Source organism: Homalodisca vitripennis, unplaced genomic scaffold (genome assembly GCF_021130785.1).
Source record: "Homalodisca vitripennis isolate AUS2020 unplaced genomic scaffold, UT_GWSS_2.1 ScUCBcl_1033;HRSCAF=4142, whole genome shotgun sequence".
NCBI lineage: Eukaryota > Metazoa > Arthropoda > Insecta > Hemiptera > Cicadellidae > Homalodisca > Homalodisca vitripennis.
Window position 1 is genome coordinate 43,170 of NW_025777154.1, and position 27,513 is coordinate 70,682.

At 36.3% G+C, this 27,513-nt stretch overlaps 1 protein-coding gene across 1 annotated transcript in view; it reads right to left on the reverse strand.

Annotated features, from left to right (window-relative positions):
- Positions 1-27,513, reverse strand: part of LOC124371172 (epidermal growth factor receptor substrate 15-like 1) — a 55,579-nt gene that overhangs the window by 19,702 nt on the left and 8,364 nt on the right. The window contains 7 exon segments of the mRNA XM_046829485.1: positions 2,251-2,421; positions 3,274-3,471; positions 5,090-5,152; positions 21,313-21,405; positions 21,661-21,687; positions 21,689-21,817; positions 27,346-27,505. Coding sequence (XP_046685441.1) covers positions 2,251-2,421; positions 3,274-3,471; positions 5,090-5,152; positions 21,313-21,405; positions 21,661-21,687; positions 21,689-21,817; positions 27,346-27,505 — 841 coding nt within the window.

A 27,513-nucleotide genomic window follows, 5' to 3' on the forward strand; every position in this document is an offset into this window, starting at 1 on the left:
ACTTCTTACAATCTTGTAACTATTAGTTTATATTAATTTTCTATTTTTTAATTTTTTATTATATATTTTTTAAATTATGTTCTGATTGAATGTCTAAATTGGAATCCTCATCGTTGCTTATTTCATGTACAACTAGTTCTCGAATGTCACTTGAACGATCGCGGAATTTACGATCCATTATGTAAACACGCACAAAAAACTTACTATTATTGTGTCATATACACAATCATCATTACAACGACCTCAAAAAAAAACAGTAAACCAGACAGGACACCATGCAGCTGACGAAATAACAATAGCCGAATGAACCAGTTGACTCATCGCATCGCGCGCAACTATCGCGGTACGCGGGAGAATGTAAAACAAACAGTTTAGAGATTACAAAACGTATGATGGACGTGTAACGAAACGATAAAATTATTTATTAGTGTATTATTTCAATAAATTGAACCTTCCTCTTTCGATTGGTATCAATGTACAACTAATTCTCGAATGTCACTTGAACGATCGCGGAAATTAGGATCCATTACGTAAACACGCACAAAAAACTTACTATTATTGTGTAATATACACAACCATCATTACAAAGAACTCAAACAAACAATAAACCAGACAGGACACCATGCAGCTAACGAAATAACAATAGCCGAATGAACCAGTTGACTCATCGCTGCGCGCGCAACTAGCGTGGTACTCGGGAGAATGTAAACAAACAGTCAGAGATTATAAGTCGTATGGACGTGTAACGAAACGATAAATTATTTATTAGTGTATTATTTACATAAATTGAACCTTCCTCTTTCGATTGGTATCAATACCGATACTCTTTGATCGTGTTTTAAGTACGTAATATTGAGAAATAAAAGACGTATTAAAACACCCGATATCGGGCGCTGCCATCTAGGATGCGACTAAAACGCCCGATATCGGGCGTTTGCCAGTTCCAGGGTTAAATACAGACAAGCATGGTATCATATGAAAGCTTGTGTCATGAATTATCAAACAAAACTTTAATTTGGTTCATACTACAGGAATGCTAATAAAAAACAAAAAAAGCACTGTTTTCTATACAGTTTACGATCCAATGTTTAAACAAATATAGATAATAAAATGTTTTCTTTTTCAAAATGTTTAGGATGCAAGGATCTTGAAAATGACGTACAACATAAAGTGTATGCATTAAAAAGTTTTGAGATTTGAACATGGAACCCTGTACTTTTACACAGTTAAAGTTATTCTAAACAAATTCTTTATGGTTGATTTGGTGGGGAATCCGTTTAAACTAAATCTCTGCAATTAGCTGTTTGACCATTAGACATTTTATATAGGTAGTCTGAAACACCATGTATATTATGCTATACGAGTATAATACGGCTAATGGATAGTCTTATAAAGATGCCCAAACAAGTTGAAAATTGGTACAAGAATTAATCTTATAAATATCTTGACTTTACTTGTTGGCCAGCCTGGTGCATCATTTCATTCCATTATGGCAGACATTCAAGCTTCTTAAAAATTAAATCTTCTTCAAAATTCTTATAATTCTGTTATTCATGAAGTTAGAGAAAAAACAAAAAGTGTTTTGGAATGAATATAAAATTTCCTAAACTTTGTGGAAGTAACAATATGTTGTATCTTGAACGGTTTTTGAGATATTGAGTACATGTGAATCACATGATAAATAAATTATTAATTTAGAAGTTCCAAAATCTAACTACTTTTTCCCACTCAGCCGGAAGGACTACTCATTTTAGTTTAGCTAATTTTATTTAATGTTGTCTAAGGATATTCACAAAGGTGAATATTCAAAAGTTAAATTTAAACTGTTATGTTTCTAAGTGATATTGACTCATCAATTGTAATTTCTTTTGCTCTCTCTCTCTTGATAAATTTTATAAGCCTACAACTTTATCCATCATTGTTAAAGTAAACTCATGTCAGGTTTGAAAATCTACTTTCTTACTTTCATGTGTTTCATCTCAATCCAGCAAAGTCAATGTTGCATTTTTTATTTCGTACCTTTTCCTTAACATAGCATCTTCAGTTGTCACCTGATGAAGAGAGAGGGATTTCTCAGTACATAAAATAAAAGTTCTGAGGTAAACTTTTATTGTTTATATTCTTTAACTTTCTCTATTTTTTTACGATTAGTAGGTAGCTAAGAACATTGTGAGAGATGGACTTCTCTATCTAAAACAATTTCTCCTCTTTCATGTTAGCCTATGTATGCAGTTTTTCTGAGTCAGCTACCTGATCTGCCACAAGTCTCGAGTAGGCAGGGTCTCGAAACTCAGGCTGCAGATTAAGGCAGGTGTCAGGCACTGACGAAGCATCCCCACTAGAGGCTGCACTCTCTGCTAAGGCTATTGCGTCCTTCATCTGTCTCTGATGCTCCTCTAACTGTGTAATGCTGGCCTTCACCTAACAGTTAAAATCATAAGCTTAGTAAAAACTTGTAAATAACAAATTCTAAAATTAAAATTTCTTTGTTTCAAGTAAAATCTGCTTATACTTGTAGCACGTATGACTGCTTAAAAATTGTAATTTTTTAACAGTAATTTTACTACACAAAAGTCAAATTAACTGATAGTGGTATGTAATTATGCCTACAGAAATAGTTATCTTAAATGTTCAAGTTAATGTTAATGTAATGTGTGTTATGTTGTGCTGTGTTATAAATTAACATACCTTGAATACGGATACATAATCAGTTAAGTTTTATAGTCCTGACATTAAAAAACCAGAGTATTAATTACATATAAAGATAACTTTATGCCCCTAGTACATGAATGACTTTAAAAATACATCTACTTGATAGTTCTCTATATCTGGCTGATTGGAAAAGCTATGAATGAGATAATCCTCTGTATCTCTAGATAAATGTTCATTGTATATGTTTGTAACTGATCGGTTTTATGAGTTTCATACAGGCTTGTTCTCTGTTACTAGCTGATAAAGAGTTGCAAACAGGATAAACTACTGCATCCGTCTAACTTCAAGAGTGGTGAACAGGATAGCCTCTCTTTATATTGCTAATTTGAAAAGTTAAAAAGGAAAATTTTCTTTATCTTTGGATAAATGATTCATTGTAAATGATTTATTTTAAAATTTAAATACAGAGAGTTAAACCCAACTAATTTGAAAAGTTACAGGTCAGACAGAAATTTTCTATATTGTGATTAGAAGGATAGTTCACTACATCTGGCTTTTGGGCAGCAAGGTTCCCTTTACGTATCTGATAAGAAGAGTTACAAAGAGGATTTTTCTCAGTACCTGACTGATTTGTAGTTGGGATTCTTGAAGATTTTGACTAAGTGTGTCCAGTTTTTGGCGAAACTCCTCTTGTTGTTGTTCTAATCTCGTCTCTTCTTGTCTTAGCCCCTCCAGTTCTTGTTTTTTGTTCGTCAACTCTTCTTCTTGAGATTTTAAATTACTCTCTTGCTCCTCCGCCTGCCTCCTTAAATTGTCAACCTAAAACGATTTAAACATGCAATTCACCATTGTAGTGGTTACGAAGTACACATATTTTTAAATGGCTAACTACAGTAAATATACCAATAAAACATTAAATACAAATGAGAGAAGCAGTAAAGGATATAGTTCTTTCAACCAAAAATGGCAAAACGTGAACAGTGGTGTAAGCCAACCATGGAAACAAAGCACATGTTGACTCGTTTAGGATTCAAAACAAAATAAAAACCTACACGTGATTACAAAATTATTAAGAATCTAAAATGTTTATTATTGTTTTCTAATAATTACATAGCTAAAAAGTACAAAATCTAAAACAAAAATCATATTAATAACTTCTACAAGAATAAAAATCTATCTGAGCTTTAGTTCTATCATTAAAAAATAAATAACACCACTTCAATGCAAAACAGCAATGACAAAAAAATTTCAGTATTTAAATGTACCGATTTTAATTATTTCACTTGAAAAATTCGGCAGGATATATAAATGTATGTAAGTGACTGTGACATCTTCGTTAGTGGTGCCAATAAATGTTCAATAATTTCCCCATATTAGTTGTAAAATTACAAAGTTGTTATCCATTTAAACCATTGTTAACACTTCACTAAAAACTCACATTATTAGTAACTAAATAAAATGGTTTAAATGGACATAGTTGATGTACAGTAGCTAGAAAAATGTACCATAAACATTTGTTATAAGATTCTAAGAAGGTATCAAATTCCAGAAGAAAGTTTATTTTACTTAATATTTTTATTCTACAATCAGATGAAGTTTTAAATTTTACCAATACTGGTACCTAAATATACTATATTTATATAAAATTAATATAAATAAGTCAGTTTGCTGTAAGATAAGGTTTTACACTCATTCTTCCCATAAACTGACATCATATTGTCTGCAATTAGAGACTATTTGCACTGTATAAACACACAACCTATTTTCTTGGGAAATAGTGGAATTTCCTCTAAGAAAAGAATTTACCTTCAGCCACACTAGTTTTGGTGTGGGTTGACATGTGACACTTTAAAAGGGTTAAAAAAATAAAAAACAATTTCCTTCAGCTAGATACAAATTAAGCCAACTAGTGGATACTTATGTAAAGGTTTAATTGGTGTATCTTATCACAATGAGATAGAGTTACATTAGCTGAAAATCGAGAGTCTCTTTATCTTATTGATTGACTGACATGACTATTATTTAGGTGTCTGTCATTTTGTTATAAGTATGTGAAGCTATACAATTATGACCTATAAAAACTTGATCATACATGGTATTATTTTTAACCCTTGCAATATCCTTCCATCTCAACGTCCACTAATACTAACTTGGCTGATTATTCCTTTATTAGGAGAAACTCTTTATACAAAGCAAATCGGCTCTTGGCTCACAGCATATAGGTTCCTCAATTACCTGTTTGAAAATATGGAAAACTTAAATTTATTGTGTAAGTAATACGTTTTACTAGTCATGAGAACATACTAATGTTTAATCCAAAAAATAATAATGTTCCAAAATTTCTTTTGATCACTATAACCCATAATACTAAAAACCAACAACATTAACTTGAATCACATTTGAAACACTTGCCACTGCTACAGTCATACAAACGTACCTGTGCTTGCTCAGCTTCCAACTCCATCTTGACATCACTGAGTTCAGACTCAACCAAGGCTGTCTAAACATGCACACAAGTCAACACAAGCAATGCTAAAGCACATGCTACATCCGACCACAAACACAGTTTTCGTAACTTGGAAAAATTTCTTTTAAATTCTAATTGTGTTTAACAATTTTTCCCAGAGAAAAATACAACTGTTATTTTTTATTTGAAACATTTCTAATTACCAACGTTCTTTACAATAGCATGACATGATATTATGGATTTTTGGAGATCTTCAAGAAGGAACTTAAAATTCTATATGATCAAAAACATTACTAAAGTCTTGTTTTCCTCTTTAGTTCTTAAGTTATAAGGAGATGGGTAGGAAGTAGTTTATACACCCTTAATATACTTATATTACAAACTTAGCAATTTAAATATCAGTACTAAATCGGGTGTTTTACAAAGATTTATAAGGTAACAATTTTGAAAGTTTTTAGCCAAGGGAAGTTTAAATATAGAACTACAAAAAGAAATTCAGCAATAAATTAATTTTAAAGATTGTACATATCCCCCTTCCAAACAAAAAAACCAAATTTTCACTACACTATATTTTTGAACCAGTTGTGAACATAACCATAAATCACACACTATTCTGGGTCATATTGCGTTTGTGGTCAGACTTACAATAACACAAACTATAAAAAATATAGAAATGCTAAAAAAAACACAAACATGGTATCTGAAACTAAAAGCTAATAAGAAAATGGCTGTTTTATTAATTTATTAAACGCAAGACTAGGTTACAAATTAATGTGATAACTAACGGCTAATGAGTAATGAGCTAGCCAAATTGTGCAATGGAGCATGACAATTTTGCTGTAATATCAAGCACAGTCAAACAACTATTATAACTAGTCAAACAATTTTCAATTAGTTGCAAAAGTCATGTTTTACATAATACAACATCAAACAATACAATAACAAAAATATTTTCGGATACATTAAAAAATTCCAACACAATTAACATACATTGACAAAGAATAACACAAATAATTTAACTTCTAACAAAAATAAACAAACAAATTTAAACAGGGTGGTTCTGATAAAAGTGTGCATACTTTTAGGATAGATAGAGGTTGTGAAACAGAACATTTCTGATAATACAGTATATATGTTTTCATCAATGAACTGTTATTGAGGAAATTGAGAGTTAAGTGATACACGCTAGCAGAAAGACAATTTATCCTACATATCATGTTTGTATATTTACATGGTTTTATTGTGTCCGAACCGGCCTCAAGCACAGTCCATTTCCAACTTTTTCTGTTATGTAAGGTTTTTATTATTTCGGAGGGCTTCTGACTGCATATTATCCTATCTTTTCTGTTTTAAAAGTGATGTTTCAATAAATATGCTTGTACAGCAGTAACAAAGTTGATAGATTGGAAGAAATGGCACTACCCACTGGCCTCTGAGATCCCCTGATCTTATACAGCTTGACTGTACAAGATACCAGTAAGCGGTGTAGAAATACTCAGAGCACATATTGTCACTGCAGCAACAGAATGGGGGAAACCACAAATATTTGTAAATGATAAACAATCAATAGTAAGAAGAGCCAGCTTTGTATCAATGCAAATAGAAAAATTTTGATCTCAATTTCAGTTCAAAACCTTATTTATTTTCAAATAAAGAAATTACAATTCCATAATAGATTAATATATACAGTAGTAATTTTAAAAGTATGATTAAAACATAAAAATTTCTTAAAATATAGGAAAAAGTACCCACATAGGCAAGCCTGTGCATGGGCATGAGTCTTTTCCTGTAATTATTAAATTTTACTTTCATTCTTCATTATTATGATTTCTTTCTACATAAGCACAAAATTTTAGTTTGTGTATATAGGATTGTGTTTTCCTTCATAAATCCCTAAATAGATGTGGAATGTATCAGACAACATGCATGTAACAAATTCTCAATTTTCTTGAAAACAGAATATGGTGAAACCAAGTTTTACTGGCAAAAACGTTCAGGTTCACAACCTTAATCAACCCTAAATCACCATGTAAAATTAGAAATTGATTGTTTCTAAACTGATACCATGTTTTTCCATAAACAAGGTGTCAATGATTCCTGGAAGCAATTGGATGATTGAACACTAATTTCATAGGATACTTACCTTGTACACTTCTAGAATCCACAAAGTTAAAAGTAACATCATAATAACACAAATAACTAGTATTTTCTCTAGGTGTTGAGAAAAATTGCAGTTCAATACAAAATTTCTAAATATTTGTTCTTTTATATATTTTTGTTTTTGTTTTTTTTATATTTTTTACTTAGTGGACCCTAAAAGGAAGTTTTAATGACAAGCCTGCTAATTTTCCTATCCATTAGAAAATGTCCTGACTTTCAGCTTTAATAATTCTAATCTAATTTGGTAGAAGATCTATATTTAATCTTGTAAAAGATTGTAAAATAATTTTAAATGAAAATTTCATTCCAAGATTCAGGGCTTATGGAATTAGTTGAAACTGAATCTCAAATCCATCAAATATCTATAAAAGATCCATCAGTAGTATACTTTGGCCGTTGCTGGGACAACGCACCCGAGACCGGTTCTGGGACAAACCGTGTGAGACCGAATCTGGGACAGAAAATGTTAGAGAGCGACTAAGAGTGTGAGTACGGGTGGTCAGATCCGCGCCGCGCGAATCACCACGCATGTCATCGCTGTCCCGCCACCGACACCACGCGTTGTTATTTACCACAATTGTGAGTATGTATGTGTTTGTGATTTACTGATCAGATCTAAATAGACGATGTTGTTTACATGGTTGTTCTGGAGCAGTTGGTTGTTTTGATCTACAAGTGTGATTGTGATCTGTTGAATCTTTCGTAAACCGCTCCGAAGAGGTATGTAGTGTTTTTCTTGAGGTGATTGAGATATTTTGTAGCCGTGTGGTACATTAGGGGAAAAGGAGTAGAGGATTGCTGTCTCCAAATGTTTGTGAGAGTGAACATCATGATTGACAAGACTGTTGTTGACAATATTGCAGTGTATCTCGATGACATCAACGGCTCTGAGATTCGGTGGATTCGATGCAATTACATTTTCATTTGAGTTGAAGTAAGACGATTTTTTTTGTAAGTTTGTTGCATCCGATTTTTCAAAACCTAAGAGATCACTAACGGTTTTATCCAAGTAGAATTTAATTGGAGAATTAATTGATATTTTGTCACCATCTTTAAAGATCTTGAAATCGTCAGAATTTATACTAAGATTCAACGATTTTATGCAATCTCTGAAACTCTTTTCAAGTTTTTCAATGGTCCAGTAACTACATTGAAGTATCAGTGGTTTCGGAATGAAATGTATTTCCAAATCCCAAAAATAGACTTTTGCATGTTGCAACAAGTTGTATATGTTGTTCTCAGAGTAAAATCCAACAAGAGCCATATAATACTCTACGTTCGGATCCAAGTGGATGGGGTGTTCTAGATGGAGAGTCAGTACAGACTCAGTTCCAGTTAGTTTGAGTAATGGCATGGTTGCAGTTTTTTATATACTTATAATTCTATACAAGTTTTAGATGAAGTTGCTACCATCATGGAAGTCTTCAAAACCTCTTTCCATATATTTTTTATTTCGTTGTTGAATTTTTTCTGCATGATGTATATCTTGCCTTCTAATTCACTCAATTGAACTTTGACAACCACATCATATGGCTCCACTGCTTTGCTCACTTGACCAATTCTCTGGTGGTTTTTCAGTAGGAAGCTGCCCCATATCTTTTCACCATTTACGGTACTAGTGGGGACAATCTCGATCGCATTTATTATTTTTTTCCGATTTTACCAAATGCGATTCCAATAATTTCTTGACTTCGGATAAACCTTGTGAGACTTTTGATACATCACTTGCAAGCTCAATTATCTCGTCAGGAGAAGGGTCTGAATTGGGTTGAGTTGGTATTGATCCAATTTCAATTTCGTCTCCAAATCTGTTAAAAATAAAACCACGGTTTCCATGCATTTTTATTGTTTCTTATACTACGAAGAATATGTTCCCAGTCCTCACCAGCTGAATCTCGTCGTAGAACCTCCAGGCACAGATGTCCACAGATAGGAGGATCGTCAAACCCCTGAATACGCTCTGAGTTATAAACCAACCCTTTTGGCCCCAAGTACCTGACTACTTCTATTGGAGGATTGACATCGCCATATGAATCAAAATACAATTTCTTTTCACCACGTTTCACATAACACGTCCAGTGAGTACCACCAGATGAAAGGTCACCAAGATTTACAATACCACGTTCGATATTTGTAGGTTTGTCTGGAAGTAACTGTCGCATGAAAACACCTCTAAACTCATTAATGTTTAATATACCTGCTAATTTTTCTATTTCACCAAGAGACAGCGGGAAGATCTCTTTTTTTTATTCACAGACAACAATGCATCAAGCTTCCGACCAATACGTCGTTTCAACCCTCTACCCGTAGGATCTTTTTCAATAATGGTGTCTAACTCCTCATCGACTAAACTCTTTAACCAAGGTATAAATTTTTCTCTCAGTAAAGGAGCCACCTTTCTTCTTATTAATGGAGAGATGAAACGTTTACCTCCAGGAACTGACGAATCCACCATTTCCATAATTTCCTTCAAAAACCCTCCTTGTTTATTAGATACGAGTTGGTTGTAACTTAGAAGCAATTGTAAACCTTTTTTGTTCTTAACGGCTCTAGAAACGGCTTTGTGTTGCTCTCCAGAAAGAAGTATACAATCACTTCCGTGAGACAGCTGTTCATTAGATAATCTGATTACTGTAGGTTTCCGTCTTTTGTACGCTGTACGAAGCTTACGTTTTTGAGCTTCGGATAGCCGAACTGTATAATTATGCTGACTTTCCATTCTATACGCTTTCTTATATACAAAACACTTACATGAAAACAATAATTGCCGCCTACTAATGAAAAAAAAAAACATTTTTATTTTACTTTTTTTTGTTTTTTGTTGTTTTTTTTTATTTGTTTTTACAGGAATTTGATTATGTTTCGAGTAATGTCATATGAGAAATGTGCCTCAGATACAACGACAACATATGCTGTGGTGCCGCTGCTCCCCTGTGGAGATGCAATAGCTTTTACAAAATCTAATTCAATCTGAATGTCACTTCGAGATCTGTCTGTTGTTGGTTGATGTAGATGTGTGTCAATTACAACCAAAGGTGAGTTATCAATAAATTCTTTCAGGTTTACTAACACGTTATTGTCTCCGAAGTTTATTTTTCGGAACCCTAGGTACTGATCGTACATGATCCTGTATATACCATTAGTAATATCAAAATTCTGCAATTCCTGAGGGTACCTTTCTCCATTAATTTTCATAGACACATTTTTGATGTTGCAGCTGTCAAATCTACTAGGATCTTTTGCCTGGGTGTTTGTTCTGTTTGTCTGAAGTGCGATTATAACAAATCTAGGATTGTACACATTTCTGTAAACACTTGTAATATCGAAGCTGAACGATGAACCGAACACCCCTCTTTTGTCGATGCATTGCCATTGAAAGAAGTTGTAGACTAAAGCATCCTTGTCACTCAGATGTTTCAAACCATCAATTAACTGGATTTTGGAAGTGCTGGTATAATCGACTATGGGGACTCGTAACACAAACGACTCTATCACAATTTTTCCATCACCAGGATACGTTGCTGTGGACCCTACCCCTTTCCAGTGAAACAACGCATCATTATCTTCATTCCTAGTAAATGTGATTTCAAAACCTCCCTTGTACATCGGGTAACGTAGGTGGTCAAAGAACCCTAATCCTAAATGCCCAAGTGTGCCGAGTGCCTCAAACTTCCCACCTCCTGTAAACGATGATGAGAAACCACTACTTGAGAGTGTTTGTTTTTCAGTGTTACTGTAACTAACAACCCCCTTTATAGTGCTGGTGATGCCGGGGAGTTCTACTGTGTCGATCAATGTATTGTGTTTCCTCAGCTCTATTCTTGAAAACAAGAAGGCCGCGAAGTTGTCTACCAGTTTGACAGTAGAGTTAGTTTGATAATCAGATCCATCAGATTTTTGCACATACTTTCCTTGAATGTGGTACATTATGCGTGAATCATAAAATGCGTCTCCATGATCCAGTTTGAATGTTGTATTGTTGTTGGGTGCATTGAAGTTGAGCTCTGAAACTGGCATTGCAGTTCTATACTCACTTCTTGCTATACCGCTCGAAAATTCAATATACAGTTTCTCCATCACTGGTTTTACCACTGATCACTGTTCTATTATATCCTCTCTTATATATAGGGTAAAAAATATTTGCTTTCATTGCTTTATATATCTGATGGGTAGATACATCCTGAAGTTCCTAACCCCATACCGAGTTTACGTTTCAACCACATTCCTCCTGTTGTTGCTAGGCCGACCATACGCTCATTCAAGTCAGCATCATCTGAGGTAACCCTCTCCCAAGCTTTCTTTTGTAATATTTTGTCCGCCTCCCACCTGTCTTCTGTGTTTTTATGATCCCTATACCATATATCATGCTTCTTACAAGCTTCATCGAGGGGATTAATTCCCTTATCTCCCCTAGCAAGTCTCTTGTCAAGCTGGGTGCCGGGCCCACAGTAGTTGTATGTATCAAGATTCCAGTTCTTGGGCGCATGTAACTCGAATGGTAACTTGTTAATAATGTCGTTCAAAAGCCCTTTACCTTCTATAACATGTTCAGGCAAAACAGACAAACATCTGACTAGGTACTTCAACCCTTTAGGTGTAGCAATTAGGTCTTCCATTTCATCGTGAAGGAAATCAACCACAGACAGTTTTTCATTATGAAAGTTGTTGTTTCCAGCTTCTTCCTGCGCTTGAATGTAGTGTAACCTGTCAATGAGGTCTTTGAAGTTCTTTATGTACTTATATTCGACCGGACTTTCATTGTAAACCTTTAACCCTGAACCAATTGTTGCCACTTTTCCATTCACCAACTCATCCCAAATAGGTTTTATCATATGTTTCCACTTTAGTCCTTGACTTGATTTGGGACGATTACTTTTGGGATTGTTTCTTTGGAAAAGCGAGTTTGTCCTCACCAACATGTCCTTGTAAGAGTTCCAGTCTTCATCGGTGTACAGATCCTTCTCTACTATATTGTTTTTTGTCAACAATCTCCAAAGACCCTCAGTCCCTTTGTATTTCTTTTGAGAGCTGACTAATATAATGTCATCATAATCAAATGTAATCGGTTCGGAACCGATCATCGGCTGCTCTAGATTTTCATCGTACCAAATACCAAACTGTTTGTCGTTGGATTTTGGAAGGTATCGGGCTCCTAGAGAACCAAGTGTTACTACTTTAGAATCCATCAACTGTTTCATCGATTGCTCTTGAGGTTGTACTTCTGGCTCATCATCGTAATCTACATCCTCAAACGTTCGACGATCTGATGCTTGAGGTTGAAATCTTACCAACTGTTTCATACGGTTTTGACTACGTATCTTTTGTGTTTCCAATTCTCTATGTTGTTGTTCCCTAATGGCTCTGGTGATTGGTTCGTACTTTTTCTCATTTTCACGAACATCTTCTAACTCTTTAAAATGGGTCTGAGCAAACTCACTTTGTAATTTCCGGTTTAACTCATCCAACTTTCTAGCTTTAGAAACAGTGAGCGGTCGATCATGTGTTATTGATATGTTACGATTGGCAGACGTCTCATTAGCATTTGATGATATAGTATTTTTGTTTGAGAAGTTTTTTAATTCATCCTGTTCAGCACGTTTGAACTTTGCAGCCAAGACAGTCTGAATTTTTTCAAGTCGCCTTGGTTCTTTTGCATCTAGTTTATTCGCCATGTTGTATACTTATAGTAATAGATACAGCGTTATTCTTCAAATCTTTCAAGTCACGTTTACACTGGAACGTCAAATTACGTTTAGAGAACGTTAAATTACGTTTATGAACGTCAAATTACGTTTAGAGAACGTCAAATTACGTTTATGAACGTCAAATTACGTTTATGAACGTCAAAATTACGTTTATGAACGTCAAATTACGTTTATGAACGTTAAATTACGTTTATACTTAAACGTCAAATTACGTTTATGAACGTTAAATTACGTTTATGAACGTTAAATTACGTTTATACTTGAACGTCAAATTACGTTTATGAACGTCAAATTACGTTTATGAACGTCAAATTACGTTTATGAACGTCAAATTACGTTTATGAACGTCAAATTACGTTTATACTTGAACGTCAAATTACGTTTATGAACGTTAAATTACGTTTATGAACGTTAAATTACGTTTATACTTGAACGTCAAATTACGTTTATGAACGTCAAATTACGTTTATACTTGAACGTCAAATTACGTTTATACTTAAACGTCAAATTACGTTTATACTTAAACGTCAAATTACGTTTATACTTAAACGTCAAATTACGTTTATACTGGTACGTTGTACAGCGAAATATTATTCAACACTTAGTTTCCTTTTTAAATTGCACATGTATTTCCTTTTTTGTGGTTTAGCTGTAGTATTAATAGATATGAATCCATGAGGTGTTTTCCAGCACTCAAAACAGAGAGCCTCAAATTGGTTGAAAGTCATGTCAGAACCTACAAAGTCCTGGAACACTCTCTTTGTATAGTACTTGTTCATTGTAAACAGACACAACAGATTAACATTGTTTCGTATGACCTGCATATCAACTCGACCATAGCTCTGACTCAGGTAGACACAAGAAATCCCTTTATGACGTCCTCTAATGAAATAGTCTTTGATTTTAGTTTGCTCTTCTAGGAGGCAGTCATCGAATACCACAAGTGAGTTTGGTTTGCAGTCATCGATAGAAATGAGATCTTGACAGGACGAATAGAAAAACGCTATTTGTCTTCTAATGTTTTTTTTCTAATCTACTGTATTGTTCATGCAGATCTACATATGCAGGTTGTTCTATTGAACGACTGAACACACGTATAGATTCTTGAACGGAACTCCATCTTTGTTGTAAATGAAATTCAATAACAAGTTCGTTTTACCACTCCCAGACGGTCCTACAATAAGACACCGTAACGGTCTAGGTAAACATTGGTCTTCGAATTTATCTTTGCAATACACTTGAATTTCCATAGTTTGTTCTCTTACATACATTTACAATTTAACAGTTTTCGCATATTCTATAATGACCCCATGCTAGGGTTCGGATATTGTCTTCGAGTACGAAACGCTTGTCGTCCTTTGATGAAAGTACCACTTTATGGTGTTCTACGCTGTAGAGATTGTGTGCTTGACTCCGAATTGTATTCATCGTTTTGTAGTGCTCGATGTTACTAAACAAACAGTCTTTATAGTTGCTAAAGGTAATTTCATTTTCAACTACAGCTTTTTTCACACCCTTAGACCTCTTTATGAAATGGTTGTCTTCTATATTGCTCGCATACATCTTGGATCGTAGTCCTACAAACTCTCGCATGATTCGACCATTAAGTTCATCTTTCATTTTACCCAGAACTTTTTTGTTTACGTGGGGAAGCCCATATTGGTTGGGGTTGGGGTAGTCACTTGTATCAAATAATCCAATTAAATGTTTCATGTCTTCATAGAAGTTTTTCGTTTTGATGTCATATATCAGGGAATCGGTATCAGTGTACACCATTTTTATGTTAGATCCATACTTCTCTTTCATTACATTGTAGTGGAAATCATACATCAGTGTCTTTGATATGTCTAGAATACTCATACCTACGTAAATAGGTTTATTTAACAAAAGTTTTTTCTTACTAAAATGTACAGCAACTAGGTTTTCTGTAAAGATGGTTCGACTCTTAAAGTTCGGTTTGCTAACCCATCTTTCCACTAATTTGGATTTAGTACCCAAACGAATGTCCACACGATTTCTCATATTTTCCATAGTTTTTCCAAAAACTGAGTTGTTCATTAATTTGAAAAAGTCTTTCTCAAAATCATTTTTCGCCTTTGTACGCTCCATGGTATTCAGATTAATGTACGGTTGCAACCAATTGCTTTGACTGAAACTAAGAACTCTATGAACATATTTTAGTTTCATACCCAGACTCAAATAAAGCTTTAAATTTTTGTAGTGTACGACATACTTTTCTTTGCTGTAGAGAGTTGTCAGAAGCTTTGCCATTTTCGATCCTGGTGGGACTCTACGTTCTGGAGCGAGAGGTAGATCAGAGTGTACGTCGTGTAGTTCTTCAGGATATTCCAAATCAACTTCTAATATGTAGCCTGTGGGTGAATCGTCACTAACTTTCATTACATCGATGTCTGTACTGCTCCACTGAAAGTTTGCATATGGTAGTTTTACAGACATTGCCCACCCATACAGGTTGTTTGCATCCAAGTACATGAGGTAGTTATTTGGTTTCGATTTGTCGTAGTCTTTCATGTAGGGATTGTTTGCCTTCGCATATCGATGAGAACACTGTGAAATACCACCACGAATACCCTTTTCAACCATGAGTACCATATCGATGTCAGTCAATAGAGACAGTTCGACTTTTGTAATTTTTAGCATTGCGTTCCAAGCCAACCCAGGTGCTGTGAAATACCATGCAGGATCTAATTTGTATGTATTGAGACATACATCCCTGAAGTTTTCCATAACATCTGCAAGCAGCAAGACATCGGTTTCGTTATATAGCATTGTATATTCTTTCATGTTCTGAATGTTAAAGGCGGTCCATACATCGCACGCATGTTTGTAATCTTCATTTGTTATGTGTTGTTTATTCAGTCTATTGTAAAATTCTTCTTGACTAGGTAGTGATGTTTCACTATATTTTTCTATACTGTCCATGTAGTCGTAAGGGTACACTCCTTTTCGTAGCAATAAATTGAGGTCCTTACCATTGTAATATGTTGAGATGTGTTTGAATTGAGATCTAGTCAGATTCTTTGCCAACCTATCGAGACTTTGTGACATGAACTTGAATGAATCGATGAATCGTAGTTCAATTCCACCTTCCACACTGACCGTAAAGGAAATGTACCGCTCCTCGTTGTTGGGTATCAATGATATGCGATTTTCGAACTTACCAAATTCTTTAATGAATAGGTGAGTGTCGTAACCTGCTAAATTATGAATGAAAACAGGAATGAACCTAGGTTTTTTGAAATTGATGTTACACTTGTTGTGAGCTGCTCCTCTAAACAAACCCGTCAAATGGTTATGGTCTCTAACACGATCATCACCAAGATAATTTCCACAGATATGACACGTAGTTGTAGATTCAAACATTTCCTGTTGCTCTTTTGTCATCAACTGCATGGGGACTATTGCTTCACTCTTGTAAAGTTCATTAATCCTTATCGACTCCTCAATCAATGATTTTACAAATACATGTGCAGCATCGTCTCCAAAGTATTTAATCGGTGGTTTGGAAAAGCCGTCCTCTGACACCCCATACATACAGAAGGAAATGGCATTATGTTTCTGATATTTGATAGTGAACGACTGATGATTACCATTACAATCCACTTTACACGGTTGACATGTTGAAATAGGTGCTAGACAGCATTCAAAGTCTGCGTAATACACAAAGGGCACTCTCATTGAGCAATTGAAATCTTTAAATCTAATTACAGTTCCTGGCTCTGGTAGTTCCAATTTCACAGCATCGTGTGTGTTACAGTCTTCTCTATGCTTGATGAGTAAATCCTCTCTCGTAAAGTGTTGCAAACACCTATTGCATATCCACATCTTATGTCCATTTCGTGAGATCTGTGAACTAACCAAACGGGACATATCTTTGATCCAGCAGTAGTGAGTGTTTGTTTTTTTCTCTGATAAACAGTAGATTAACATGTTTTTCCATCTCGTTATCAGTTATTCTCAGCGGGAATATATCGAACTTGTCATCATAAGCATAAACATTAACAGAAATGTCACTAAGTCTTTCAAACTTTGCTATATCATCAAGTTTCATGGGGCATTCACAAGTTGCTAGTGCATGAAGCAGCTCTCGTTTGAAAGGTTCGTAATTGCTGATTCTTTCTGGATGAACCTTAACTGGATGTAAAGCTGCCAGAATAGACCACATAAAACATTTCTGATCTTCGTTTTTTACATTAATAACAGCCTTTTTGGATTGAATCTGTTTTGGTAGAACCACATAGCTGGATCCGTGAAAAGGAACGTATCGGTTGACTCTGATCTCCAAGTCTTTCACACTTTTTAGTGACCATTGAGAACCGTTTGCCTCAAACTCCTCCATCTCAACCAACATCTTAAGTTTTGCTGAGTTATAATAGTCAGACAGAGACGTTGTCGAGTAAAGAATTTCATTTTTCGTTTTAAAGTTCATGACTTGAGTCACCTCCACATCGTTTATTATTTTCTTGAATTCAGCATGATAAACCATGTTTACCTTAAGATTCTTTTCTTTTACAGCTTCCTGAAGTTTGTCAACAACGAGTGGTTTGCATATCTCAAGAAACATTTTTGGATCTTTGATCCCACGTTTGTTCATAATCACATACGTTTTCAATCTTCCCGTGAATGCCGACTGGACTTCTGATATTTCATCAAGTATTGTCTGTGACTCCTCTGGAGTACGTACCGGAACCAGATGAGGTGTTGAAGGTGATTCTGTTTCAGACAGAAGCTCTCTCTCTTCCATGGTAGGACTAATCGAATTCTCACTATTAATTGTACTAGTCGGTGTCTCACTAATAATCTTTTTCACACCTGTAGTAATCTTTTGCGGTCTAGTCGGTTTTCGGATCATCGCTTCAAGAGCTATATCGTTTGTATTGACCTTCGGTACTTGTTTGACTTCCCTTGGTCGTTTTGGGTATTTCTTTACCAGCATGTTGATGTCTGGAGTAGGTGCCGGCAGTCTTGGTGTCAGTCTCGTAATGGGTAATATTTCACTCCTGTATCGAGGACCTTCATGAAGTGCTGACAAACGGATATGACGTTTCGATTGTTTGTGACGGCTCCAGTTGGATGACTCTATTGGTGTTTCACAAATCCAACACATTTTACTTTTAGGAGCTGGTTTGATTTCCATCTTTTTCAGACGTTCGTTATATGTCATACCATGCTGGTTTTTGGCACATTTCTGAGATTTTTGGTGCCGAGCCATGTTGGAAACCGTTATTTCCTTACTGCATTTTGGACACGGTTTCTTCTGGGGTTTTATTTGAGCACGTACATCGGTCGGACTAAGCACGTTGTATGTTGGACTCTCTGGGATATGTAGTGGTGAATGGTATACAGGACTATATGGTATATGCAGTGAATAGTCTGACTTATCCGGAGCTTCAAATGGTGGTGGACCAAGTATTGATATAATTTTCGATGAATCGGGGTGTATCCTTTTTACTGGTGGTTCAAACTTTGGAGCGTCAGCTGTAGATGGACCAATTATAGCTCTAATTTTGGAATAGAAATCTGGAGTGTCTAACATAGACAAATCAAAATCAGCAATCGCGTCTTGTTCTTCAGGTCTGAGATTTGAATAGGACTCTGGCAACATAGACATATCAAAATCAGCAATCACGTTCTGGAATTGATTGTCACTCACAGCATCAGCGTAGTTTTCCAACATAGACATATCAAAATCCGGAGTTTGTCTGTCTAACGTGGACATGCATTTCTTTGTTTTTTTATGGCGGGACATGGAGGAGTTCCTGACTTCAACACCACACCTTGAACATACTTGTTTCATCGAAGGAGGTTTTTTCATTGAATCCGTTGGAAGAAGCATAAGCTGGTGGATTTGACGCTGACATACACTTCTTTGTTTTTTGGTGGCAGGATAGGTTAGATGCAGTAACCTCAGCTCCACAATTTGGACATTTCTTGACTGATGATCTTCGAAGACCGTCCGTAGCATTGAGAAATGCTGTTTGCTTGCTAGCAGGAGAAAACGCCATTATTATAGAGCTGGCTACTCTCTTACTGTATGGGTGATTGACGATGGAAAAGGATGAGGTATGGATGCACTTCTTTGTTTTTTGGTGGCGGGATAGGTTAGATGCCGTAAACCTCTTCTCCACAATTCGAACATTTCTTGACTGATGATCTTCGAAGACCATCCGTAGCATTGAGAAATGCTGTTTGCTTGCTAGCAGGAGAAAACACCATTATTATAGAGCTGGCTACTCTCTTATTGTATGGGCGATTGACGATGGAAAAGGATGAGGTATGGATGGATGAGAATAGGAAGAGGAGTAGGAAGAGGGTGGGTGTGTGGGATGAGTGGAAGGAAGGATGAGAGCATTATTAATACATTTGACTCTGAACTAGAACATAGCTTTTTGTAACTCTTTTTCATAAAACGATCCTATTATTTCCTCACCAGACTGGTCTGCGATTTTGTAGGTAACAGGGCAAGTTTTGTTGACAGCCACAATCCGAAAAATTTCTCTTGTCCAATTTCTGCGGTATTTATTTCCAAATACATCTTTCTTTATAGTAATTCTTACACGGTCTCCAACCGAAAGTCTGGGTCTGAATACTAGACATCGTCCAGTGTTTGCGTACATGTTTCTTAAAGTTTGTTCATTGCTTGAATTCACTTCTGATGGGCTCATCTTTATAGTGCTATGAAATTTACTGTTATATTGACGTAGAAGCTTCTGTAAATGTGACACCCATCTAAAAGAGTTTTGAATTTCAAAGTGCACTTTCATTTTTTCATTGAGAGTTCTATGGAAACGCTCTATAATGGCACTTTTTTCCTCATTTTCAGTATGGTATAACTTTATTTGATTTTTGTGTAAAAACTCTCTAAATTCCTTATTAACAAATTCTCGTCCTTTATCCGTGTGAAGAAGGTTCGGGGGTTTGTGACCAACCAATTTCGCTCTTCTTAATATTTTACCAAACAATTTAGTAACCTCTTGTGAGCTTTTAGTTTTTAATGGTTCTGACCACGCATATTTTGAAAACGTATCAATTACATTAAGTATGTATCTGAATCCATCATTTTCCTTTGAAAACCTAATCATTACAACAAGGTCTGCAGCCCACAAATCATCAATACCCAAAGTTACAATTTTTCTCTTAGGGAATCGCTTAACCACAGGTTTATGAACCTCTAAAGCTTGAAGCAGGATTTCTTTCCGACTTTTCTGATTCATTAATACTATCCACAATACACTTACATTATACCAAACTAGTAATTTATAAGGTGCGGTGTTTCGCGCGGCGCGGTGGTGACTGGACAGTGACGAGGCGCGTACAGATTGTTTGTATACTTATAGAAACAACACGCGGTGTCTCACACGGCGCGGTGGTGGTGATGGTTCAGCAGTCGCTCGGCGCGGTGATGACGAGGCGCGTGCCAATTGCTTGGCGGTGACGGTTCAGCAGTCGCGCGGCGCGGTGCTGACGAGGCGCGTGCCGATTGCTTGCATACTTACAGTAACAACGCGTGGTGTCGGTGGCGGGACAGCGATGACATGCGTGGTGATTCGCGCGGCGCGGTTCTGACCACCCGTACTCACACTCTTAGTCGCTCTCTAACAATTTTCTGTCCCAGATTCGGTCTCACACGGTTTGTCCCAGAACCGGTCTCGGGTGCGTTGTCCCAGCAACGGCCAAAGTATACTACTTCCATCAATAAATAAATACATAAAATACAGTTTACTGTGAGTTAATATTTGGAAGTATTACAAATTGAACGTTGCTTCAAATCCTCTTTGTTGACATTTCTATGAAATAAATTATAGAATTAGGATCAGTTACAAGTTGAAATTACCATAAAAGATTTTTATCAATGAAAAGTTTGTAACAGTGTCACCCAATGGATGTGTAACATAAAAAAACCAATACTATAGATAAATAATATCATTCAGATTTGAAGAAGAGACCAATCAATGTGTAACATACATTTGGAAGTTAAGACACTGGATATATAGTATACTAGCAACTATAGTATCATAACCAGTAGCAGCTAAGTAGTTTCATCACAAACATGCCAATAAAACCCTCAATTCAGTATACATATACTACATTTGTAATATATGTCTTTGTATATACAATGGCACATGTTTATACTGATACTCCTTAAATGTAATCCTTGTAAAAAAAGATAATACAGATCCTAAATTGTATGGTAAGAAAATAAAATAAAAAATCTAACATTGGATTATTTATGACTAACATTTATATACATAAATCATTTTTTGTTACACACGTATTGGAGGACATTTCCGGATTATAGTTGATTACCTGATTTTTTAAATCGTTCAGAGCCTTTTTTTGAGCCTCTCCTTTTTGTGTTTCCAACTGTTTCAGTGTAGCAGCCAAAGTATCTAGTTCACCCTACAACATAAAAAATGTTACAGGGAGGTACAAAAATAAATAATCTTCAGTCAAGAATTGGCAAATTGAAACAGTTTCAGAAACTTGCACGTTTTTTTTATGGTAAAAATTATGTTACAATGCTTACTTCAGCAAAGAATCTTCAATATTGTAGCGGAAAAGGAGTGTGTTAATGTTCTTTGTATAAAATTACATATCTTAATAATTATTAATTAACTTAAATACAACGCAAAAATAAAATTTTCTAAATCTTACCTGTAAACTTTTAACTTCTCCATTTTTTTATCTTAATATCAGCTTCTTTTTGTATGATTTCGTTTTCTAGAGTTAACTTCTCACGTACCAACTCCTCAATGTCTTTGCTGATCATATCTAGCTCAGGGTTGGAATATGGCGTTGTGTTGTTGTTTTCCTACAAACATCAGAAAAACTGCTCATACCATTGAAATTGATACAACACTTTTTACAATAACATTAACTTAACATTACTGTTTATGAATTGTGTTAGTACAAAATAAACTTAACTATTAAAGGGCTGGAATTAAAATTTGGATCAGGTATAATTAAACTTAACTTTAAATATGTTTGTGCCATAGAGATTGAATGTACTATTAAAATTTTTTTAAATACTATTTTTACAGCTTGGAATGAAATTTCTTTTATTAATAGAGAGAACATGTAATATAACATCTCATTCTATCTGTCTCAGTGGTAGTATATGAATATATGAAAGTTGTTTACATAGTGCAAAAAAAAACATTTTACCTTGGAGGTTTTTCACGTGGTCTACATAAACACGTCACTGTTCCTCAATTTCTTACTTTGTAATGGTTTCTTGCCATTTAAGAAAAGCAGTTTTGTCACGAAACACTAAGGGAGTTTAGAAATTGTCATCATCTATCTTTTGTAGGAGATGAGTTCATAATTTTTCACATATTGTTGTCACCTGCATATATGTAGTGCCTGCTGTAATGTAATATTTACAGTTTCATAACCAGACCAGTTTTTTCACACAAGATAACATTGTGTAAATCTTCGGTTTTCTACTTGGATGATGAGTGGTCTTTCGAGAGCTACGTACAAAACTTAGCATTTCAGATCTAGCCATACGTTTCGGATCTTGGATCTGTCCCGCGTTCCGGTCCAGATCACTCTTTTTGGTGCGGAGTATACCCTGTGCAAAGCTGGACCAGCAGCACCAGTAGTCCTCGCCCTCCGACATCCGGTCACAGAGCGTGTCCACCGAAATCATACCGAAAGTTTGAGTCACTTCAAGGCGGGGCCTTTCCCAATGCGGGCAGAGGAAGAAAGTGTGTTCCGCGTCGTCGGTAACGCCTGAGCAATAAATACAATCCGGCGAAACGGCCTTGCCCATTAGGTGTAGGTACGACCGGAAGTTTGATAAGTCTGGCAGTCCAACGCCCACGGGCGTCTTGTTGCCAGCTGTTTTGCCATTGCTGGTACGTACGAGAGCGCTCCTCAGTCCTTGCAGTGTCCTTGCCGATTTTGCCTTGTCGCTGATAAATTGTCTTCCTCTCCCCTGCCAAAAGCTTGATGGGGATGACTCCAGCAATAACCAGGACGGCAGGATCAGACATTGTACGGTAGGCGGAACACATCCGACAGGCCGTGATTTTCCATCCATCTGTTAACGACTTGCATGACCTGGTTCAGTTTAAGCTGGGCCATTTCCACGTTGCGTGCAGCAATTAGGGCTGCGACGTCATCAGCGTACCCAACTAAAACCGTTTCCTCCGGCATCTCGGACCTAAGGAGGCTGTCGTAAGCGATGTTCCTGAGATCCGGGCCTAAGATGGAACCTTGTGCGGCACCAGAAGTGACATCCACTGTGCGTGGTCCGTCTTTCATCTCGTAAATGAAAGTTCTGCATCAGAGGTAGTCTTCTATCAGCCTTCGCAGATATGCCGGGATGCGAAAGGTGTTATGCAACGCGTCCAGAATATCAATCCATCTCGCCGAATTAAAGGCGTTCTTACATCAAGCATAACTAGAAGCACTACTCTGCGAGAGAAACGGTTACAGCTCTCGACTCTGTTCATCGCTTGCTGCACCTCTCCGATTGCGTCGATCGTTGACTGTCCCTTCCTGAAGCCGTACTGACGCAGGATATAGGTTTTAATATTTAATATAATAGGTTTTAAGCATTTTAATCTGTCTGGAAAATATCCTTCTTCAAGAGATAAGTTTGTAAGAGGTTTCGATTAAAGCGTTGACACACTTTTCTAATAAAAAGGGAGAAATGTCATCCCAACCAGCTAATTCTATTGAATTTAGAGAAAATATAATTTTTATAATCTCATCTTGAGCAATTGGTTTAAAATTAAATATTGTTTTATTGTATTTATGTAACGTGTATGATGAAAAGCACTTTCAGATACCAAAGAAACAACCGATCTCCCAGCTCTAAGTCCATGTTGTTCACTGTCAAATACAGGGTGCGGCAGCATAACTTCCTTTTTTCAAAACTCAATAAAAAACTATTGTATGCATCAGAAAATATTTATTTAGTTTTTATAATGTAGGTACATGTCTAAAGTTTTTATTTAAATTGTTTTGAAGATCAAATCTGTTAGGTGACGTCCCCCATTCTCCATACATTGCGTAAGCCGATTTCTGGTGTTTGTCATGACTGTTGTTAGCGTAGCAGGTGTTATGTTGGTAATTTCTTCTCGGATGCTGGTCTTCAAATCTTGTAGGGTTCTTGGACGGTTCACTTAAACACGGGATTTCAAAAAACCCCATTGAAAAAAAAATCGGGACGAGAGCGTGCCGTGCCGGCCATTCAAATCGCCTCTAATTGAGATAAGGCGCTCTGGAAAGTGTTCCCTCAAAACAGCCATCGATGCTCTCGAAGTGTGTGCTGTTGCACCGTCTTGTTGGAACCAAGTGTCCCCCAAATCCAAATCTTCTAGCCGTGGGAGAAAAAAATTCTGTACCATGTTTACATACCGGTCCGAAGTCACTGTCACTGTAACCTCATTTTCCTCAAAAAACCAGGGACCAATAATTCCAGTGGAGGAAATTGCACACCACACTGTGACTTTCGGTGAATGCAAAGGCCTTTGATGCAATTCTCGAGGGTTGATGTCAGCCCAGTAGCGCATGTTTTGTTTGTTAACCGACCCACACAAATGAAAATGGGCTTCATCGCTAAAAAAAACAATACCACCCTCTGGAACGACATCAAGAAGAAGCTCACACGCGTTCATCCGAGAATTGAAGTCACGTTCTGAAAGTTCCTGCACTATCGCCATCTTATAGGGATGAAAATGAAGATCATCACGAAGAATTTTTCTCACAGAACGATCGGATAGTCCAAGGGCAGATGCGTGTTTGCGCGCAGAACGTCGTGGTGATCGCAACATTGACGTTCTCACTGCTTCATCGATGTTCTCAGGTGATCTAACGGGCCGAGGGACTCCAGTTCTTCGTTTTGTCGCACTTGCAGTTTGTCTGAATGTAGTGACCCATGTAACAATTGATTTGCGGTCTGGGACGGGAGCCAACGGGGCTAAATTAAAGCGATTCCGAAATGCACGCTGTGTTGCAATAACGAACATCCACTTGAAAAGTAGGCCTCAACGGCAAAGGCACGCTCCTGACTATTCCAACGCAGGATGGCGACTGAACCGTGTCGGGACAAAAACTTTACAGTACCCCCTCTTGAATGAGACCACTAGCGCTCCGCTATGACATCGACTAACTAAATGGCGCGTATTTTAAAAAAGGAAGTTATGCTGCCGCACCCTGTAGATTGTTACTTTCAAGAAACTCAATTAATCAATAATGTATTAACCTTCCAAATAATTTATGCTACCTTAACACAACAATCATCAATTTTAACAAATTTGATTTCAATAGTTTTGTTTTTATTTATGATCACTATTATTAAATCTGGCTTTAGCTCATTCAGTATTATCTCCAAAGCTAACTTTTTGGATGTAAAAAGAATATATTGGAGGAAATCACTTATCTTGCTGTGGCTATTTATTTTTTTATTTTTAGGAGGTAGTTTTTGGAAAATTTCCTTACTTTCCAAAAAAGATGGTCAGCAGTCTAAGTATCAAGCTGGCACCTAAATACTCTGATCTGTACATCACCCAGAAGAAAATATCTCCTATCATATACCAGGTCACTGATGTTAATGAAAAACCAACAGGGACTTTACGTATCTCATACATAAAACCTTACATCCTAGACCTTACAAAAAAGATTTGATGAATATTCTTTGCATGCAGGGCATTTTTTTACAGTGAATTATTGGTGTCTTGTTATTCATTCGTAAGACTGAAAACTTTACAGATAAATCCAGTTAGAATAACTCTAGATTGATCTGTCACTTTTTAAAAACTACACACCAAAAACCACAGCTTAAGTTAGAACTAGGATAAACCAGTAAGCAAAACCTTTGCACAAATTTGTCTTGTTCATGTATACTCTACTAATAAGTACTGTGCTCCTTTGTGGTTAAATAATGCCCATGGTGAAAGAAAGTGATGTTCATTACTAAAGCTTCCTATAGTGTGTAATAAAGCTCCTCCACAAATAAGATATGAGGAAGCACTATTAACCCCCCAGCTGGCATGAAACGAATTTTTGTCGCCAGAGGCCTGTACGATTTAGCAACGGTGAATTTTTGGCAAATCATCACAAATTTCAGCTGCCCAAACCTTCTAGTTCAATCCCACCTGGGCATCAAGCAAGTTGGATATGTTTCAGGGACAAAACAAAAATCTTAGTGTGTAATCCTACTTTACCATTGAAGTATGGTTGATGAAATGGTTCTACCTCATTAAGACTGGTCTTTGTTGAACCATTTCCATACTGGGATGGGTTGATGAAACTTTTGGAAGATTAACTGGACAAAGACTGAAGAAAAACCCTGTGGTGAAAAACATATTTTGCATTTTCCCCAGTCGGTTGTTTTCAGGAAAAATGGAGGAATTCCATAAAACCAATAGTGAAGCCTTGTTCGTTTAGAGGATTGGATTTGGCTCTCTACCTGGTAGATAATATACAGTGCGTGTGTGTTAATTTTTTTAATGTTGACACTAACACCAAGTGTTTATAGCTTTAATTACCTATCAATTATGTTATTTAAACAAGCTGACATTTAAAACAACCATGCATTGTACATCTGTAACACGTTTTATTGATCAGTCCTCCTTGTTGTAAAATTATGCAATGTATGGGCTTGTAATTTAATACTGAGCTAGGTCTTTTTTGTTTTAAATAGAAGTTAGAGCCATTGGCAATTTTTGAAGGAGAGTATTTACTATTCCTTCCTGCTGTGTTAATTTAACATTAAATTCAAGCCATAAATATTATCCATAAATTTTTAAGCCTTTGTAAATAGATAATAAGGTAATGATTTTTTCATGACCAGCCTTGATAAGACACATGTAAGTTACTTGCAGTATTACTGTTTTGAGGACTGTGGTCTCTTTCATCAGGGAGGATTCTTCCTTCTTGGGATTCTATGTCAACTCCTAACAAAATTTGATGCCTCAGGAAAATAAAAAACTTCATCTTTCAGGTAATCCACCACCCTTAGACAGAACTCAGTGAGCCGACAGTAGATCCTCTCCTGAGATTATCTTACCAGGTATGCATTCTTTGGTGGATTGCAGTAATCAAGAGTTAGATTTAGAATAGTTGTCAGAATACATGTCGTCTTTTGAGTTACTTAGTACCAGTGCGGCTCAAAATGGTGAAAATGTTTAGTTTCATTTATTGATTAAAAATTGCCATTTGTCAGTTTCAAGTACACTTTTTTGTTTGATGCCAGAAGAGAAACGTTTTGTGGCTAAGGTAAAATAAATAACACTGTTCTGATGTTCTCACACATTCTCACAATCGTTTGATGCACACACAACTACTTTAGAATCCAAGCACATGTATCACCTCGTTTGTACTCACCACTGTCTCGGGGCCCTTACTCCGAACGCTGGGTGGTATCATCTCGGGGGTGAGGGCAGGTGGGGGCTCTTTCCCCTTTAGCTTCTGGTTGATCAGCCACATGGCCAGTGCAAACTGCTCTCCATTCAGCTTTCCTGTCTGCTTCATGTCACATAGGCCCCTGTAACC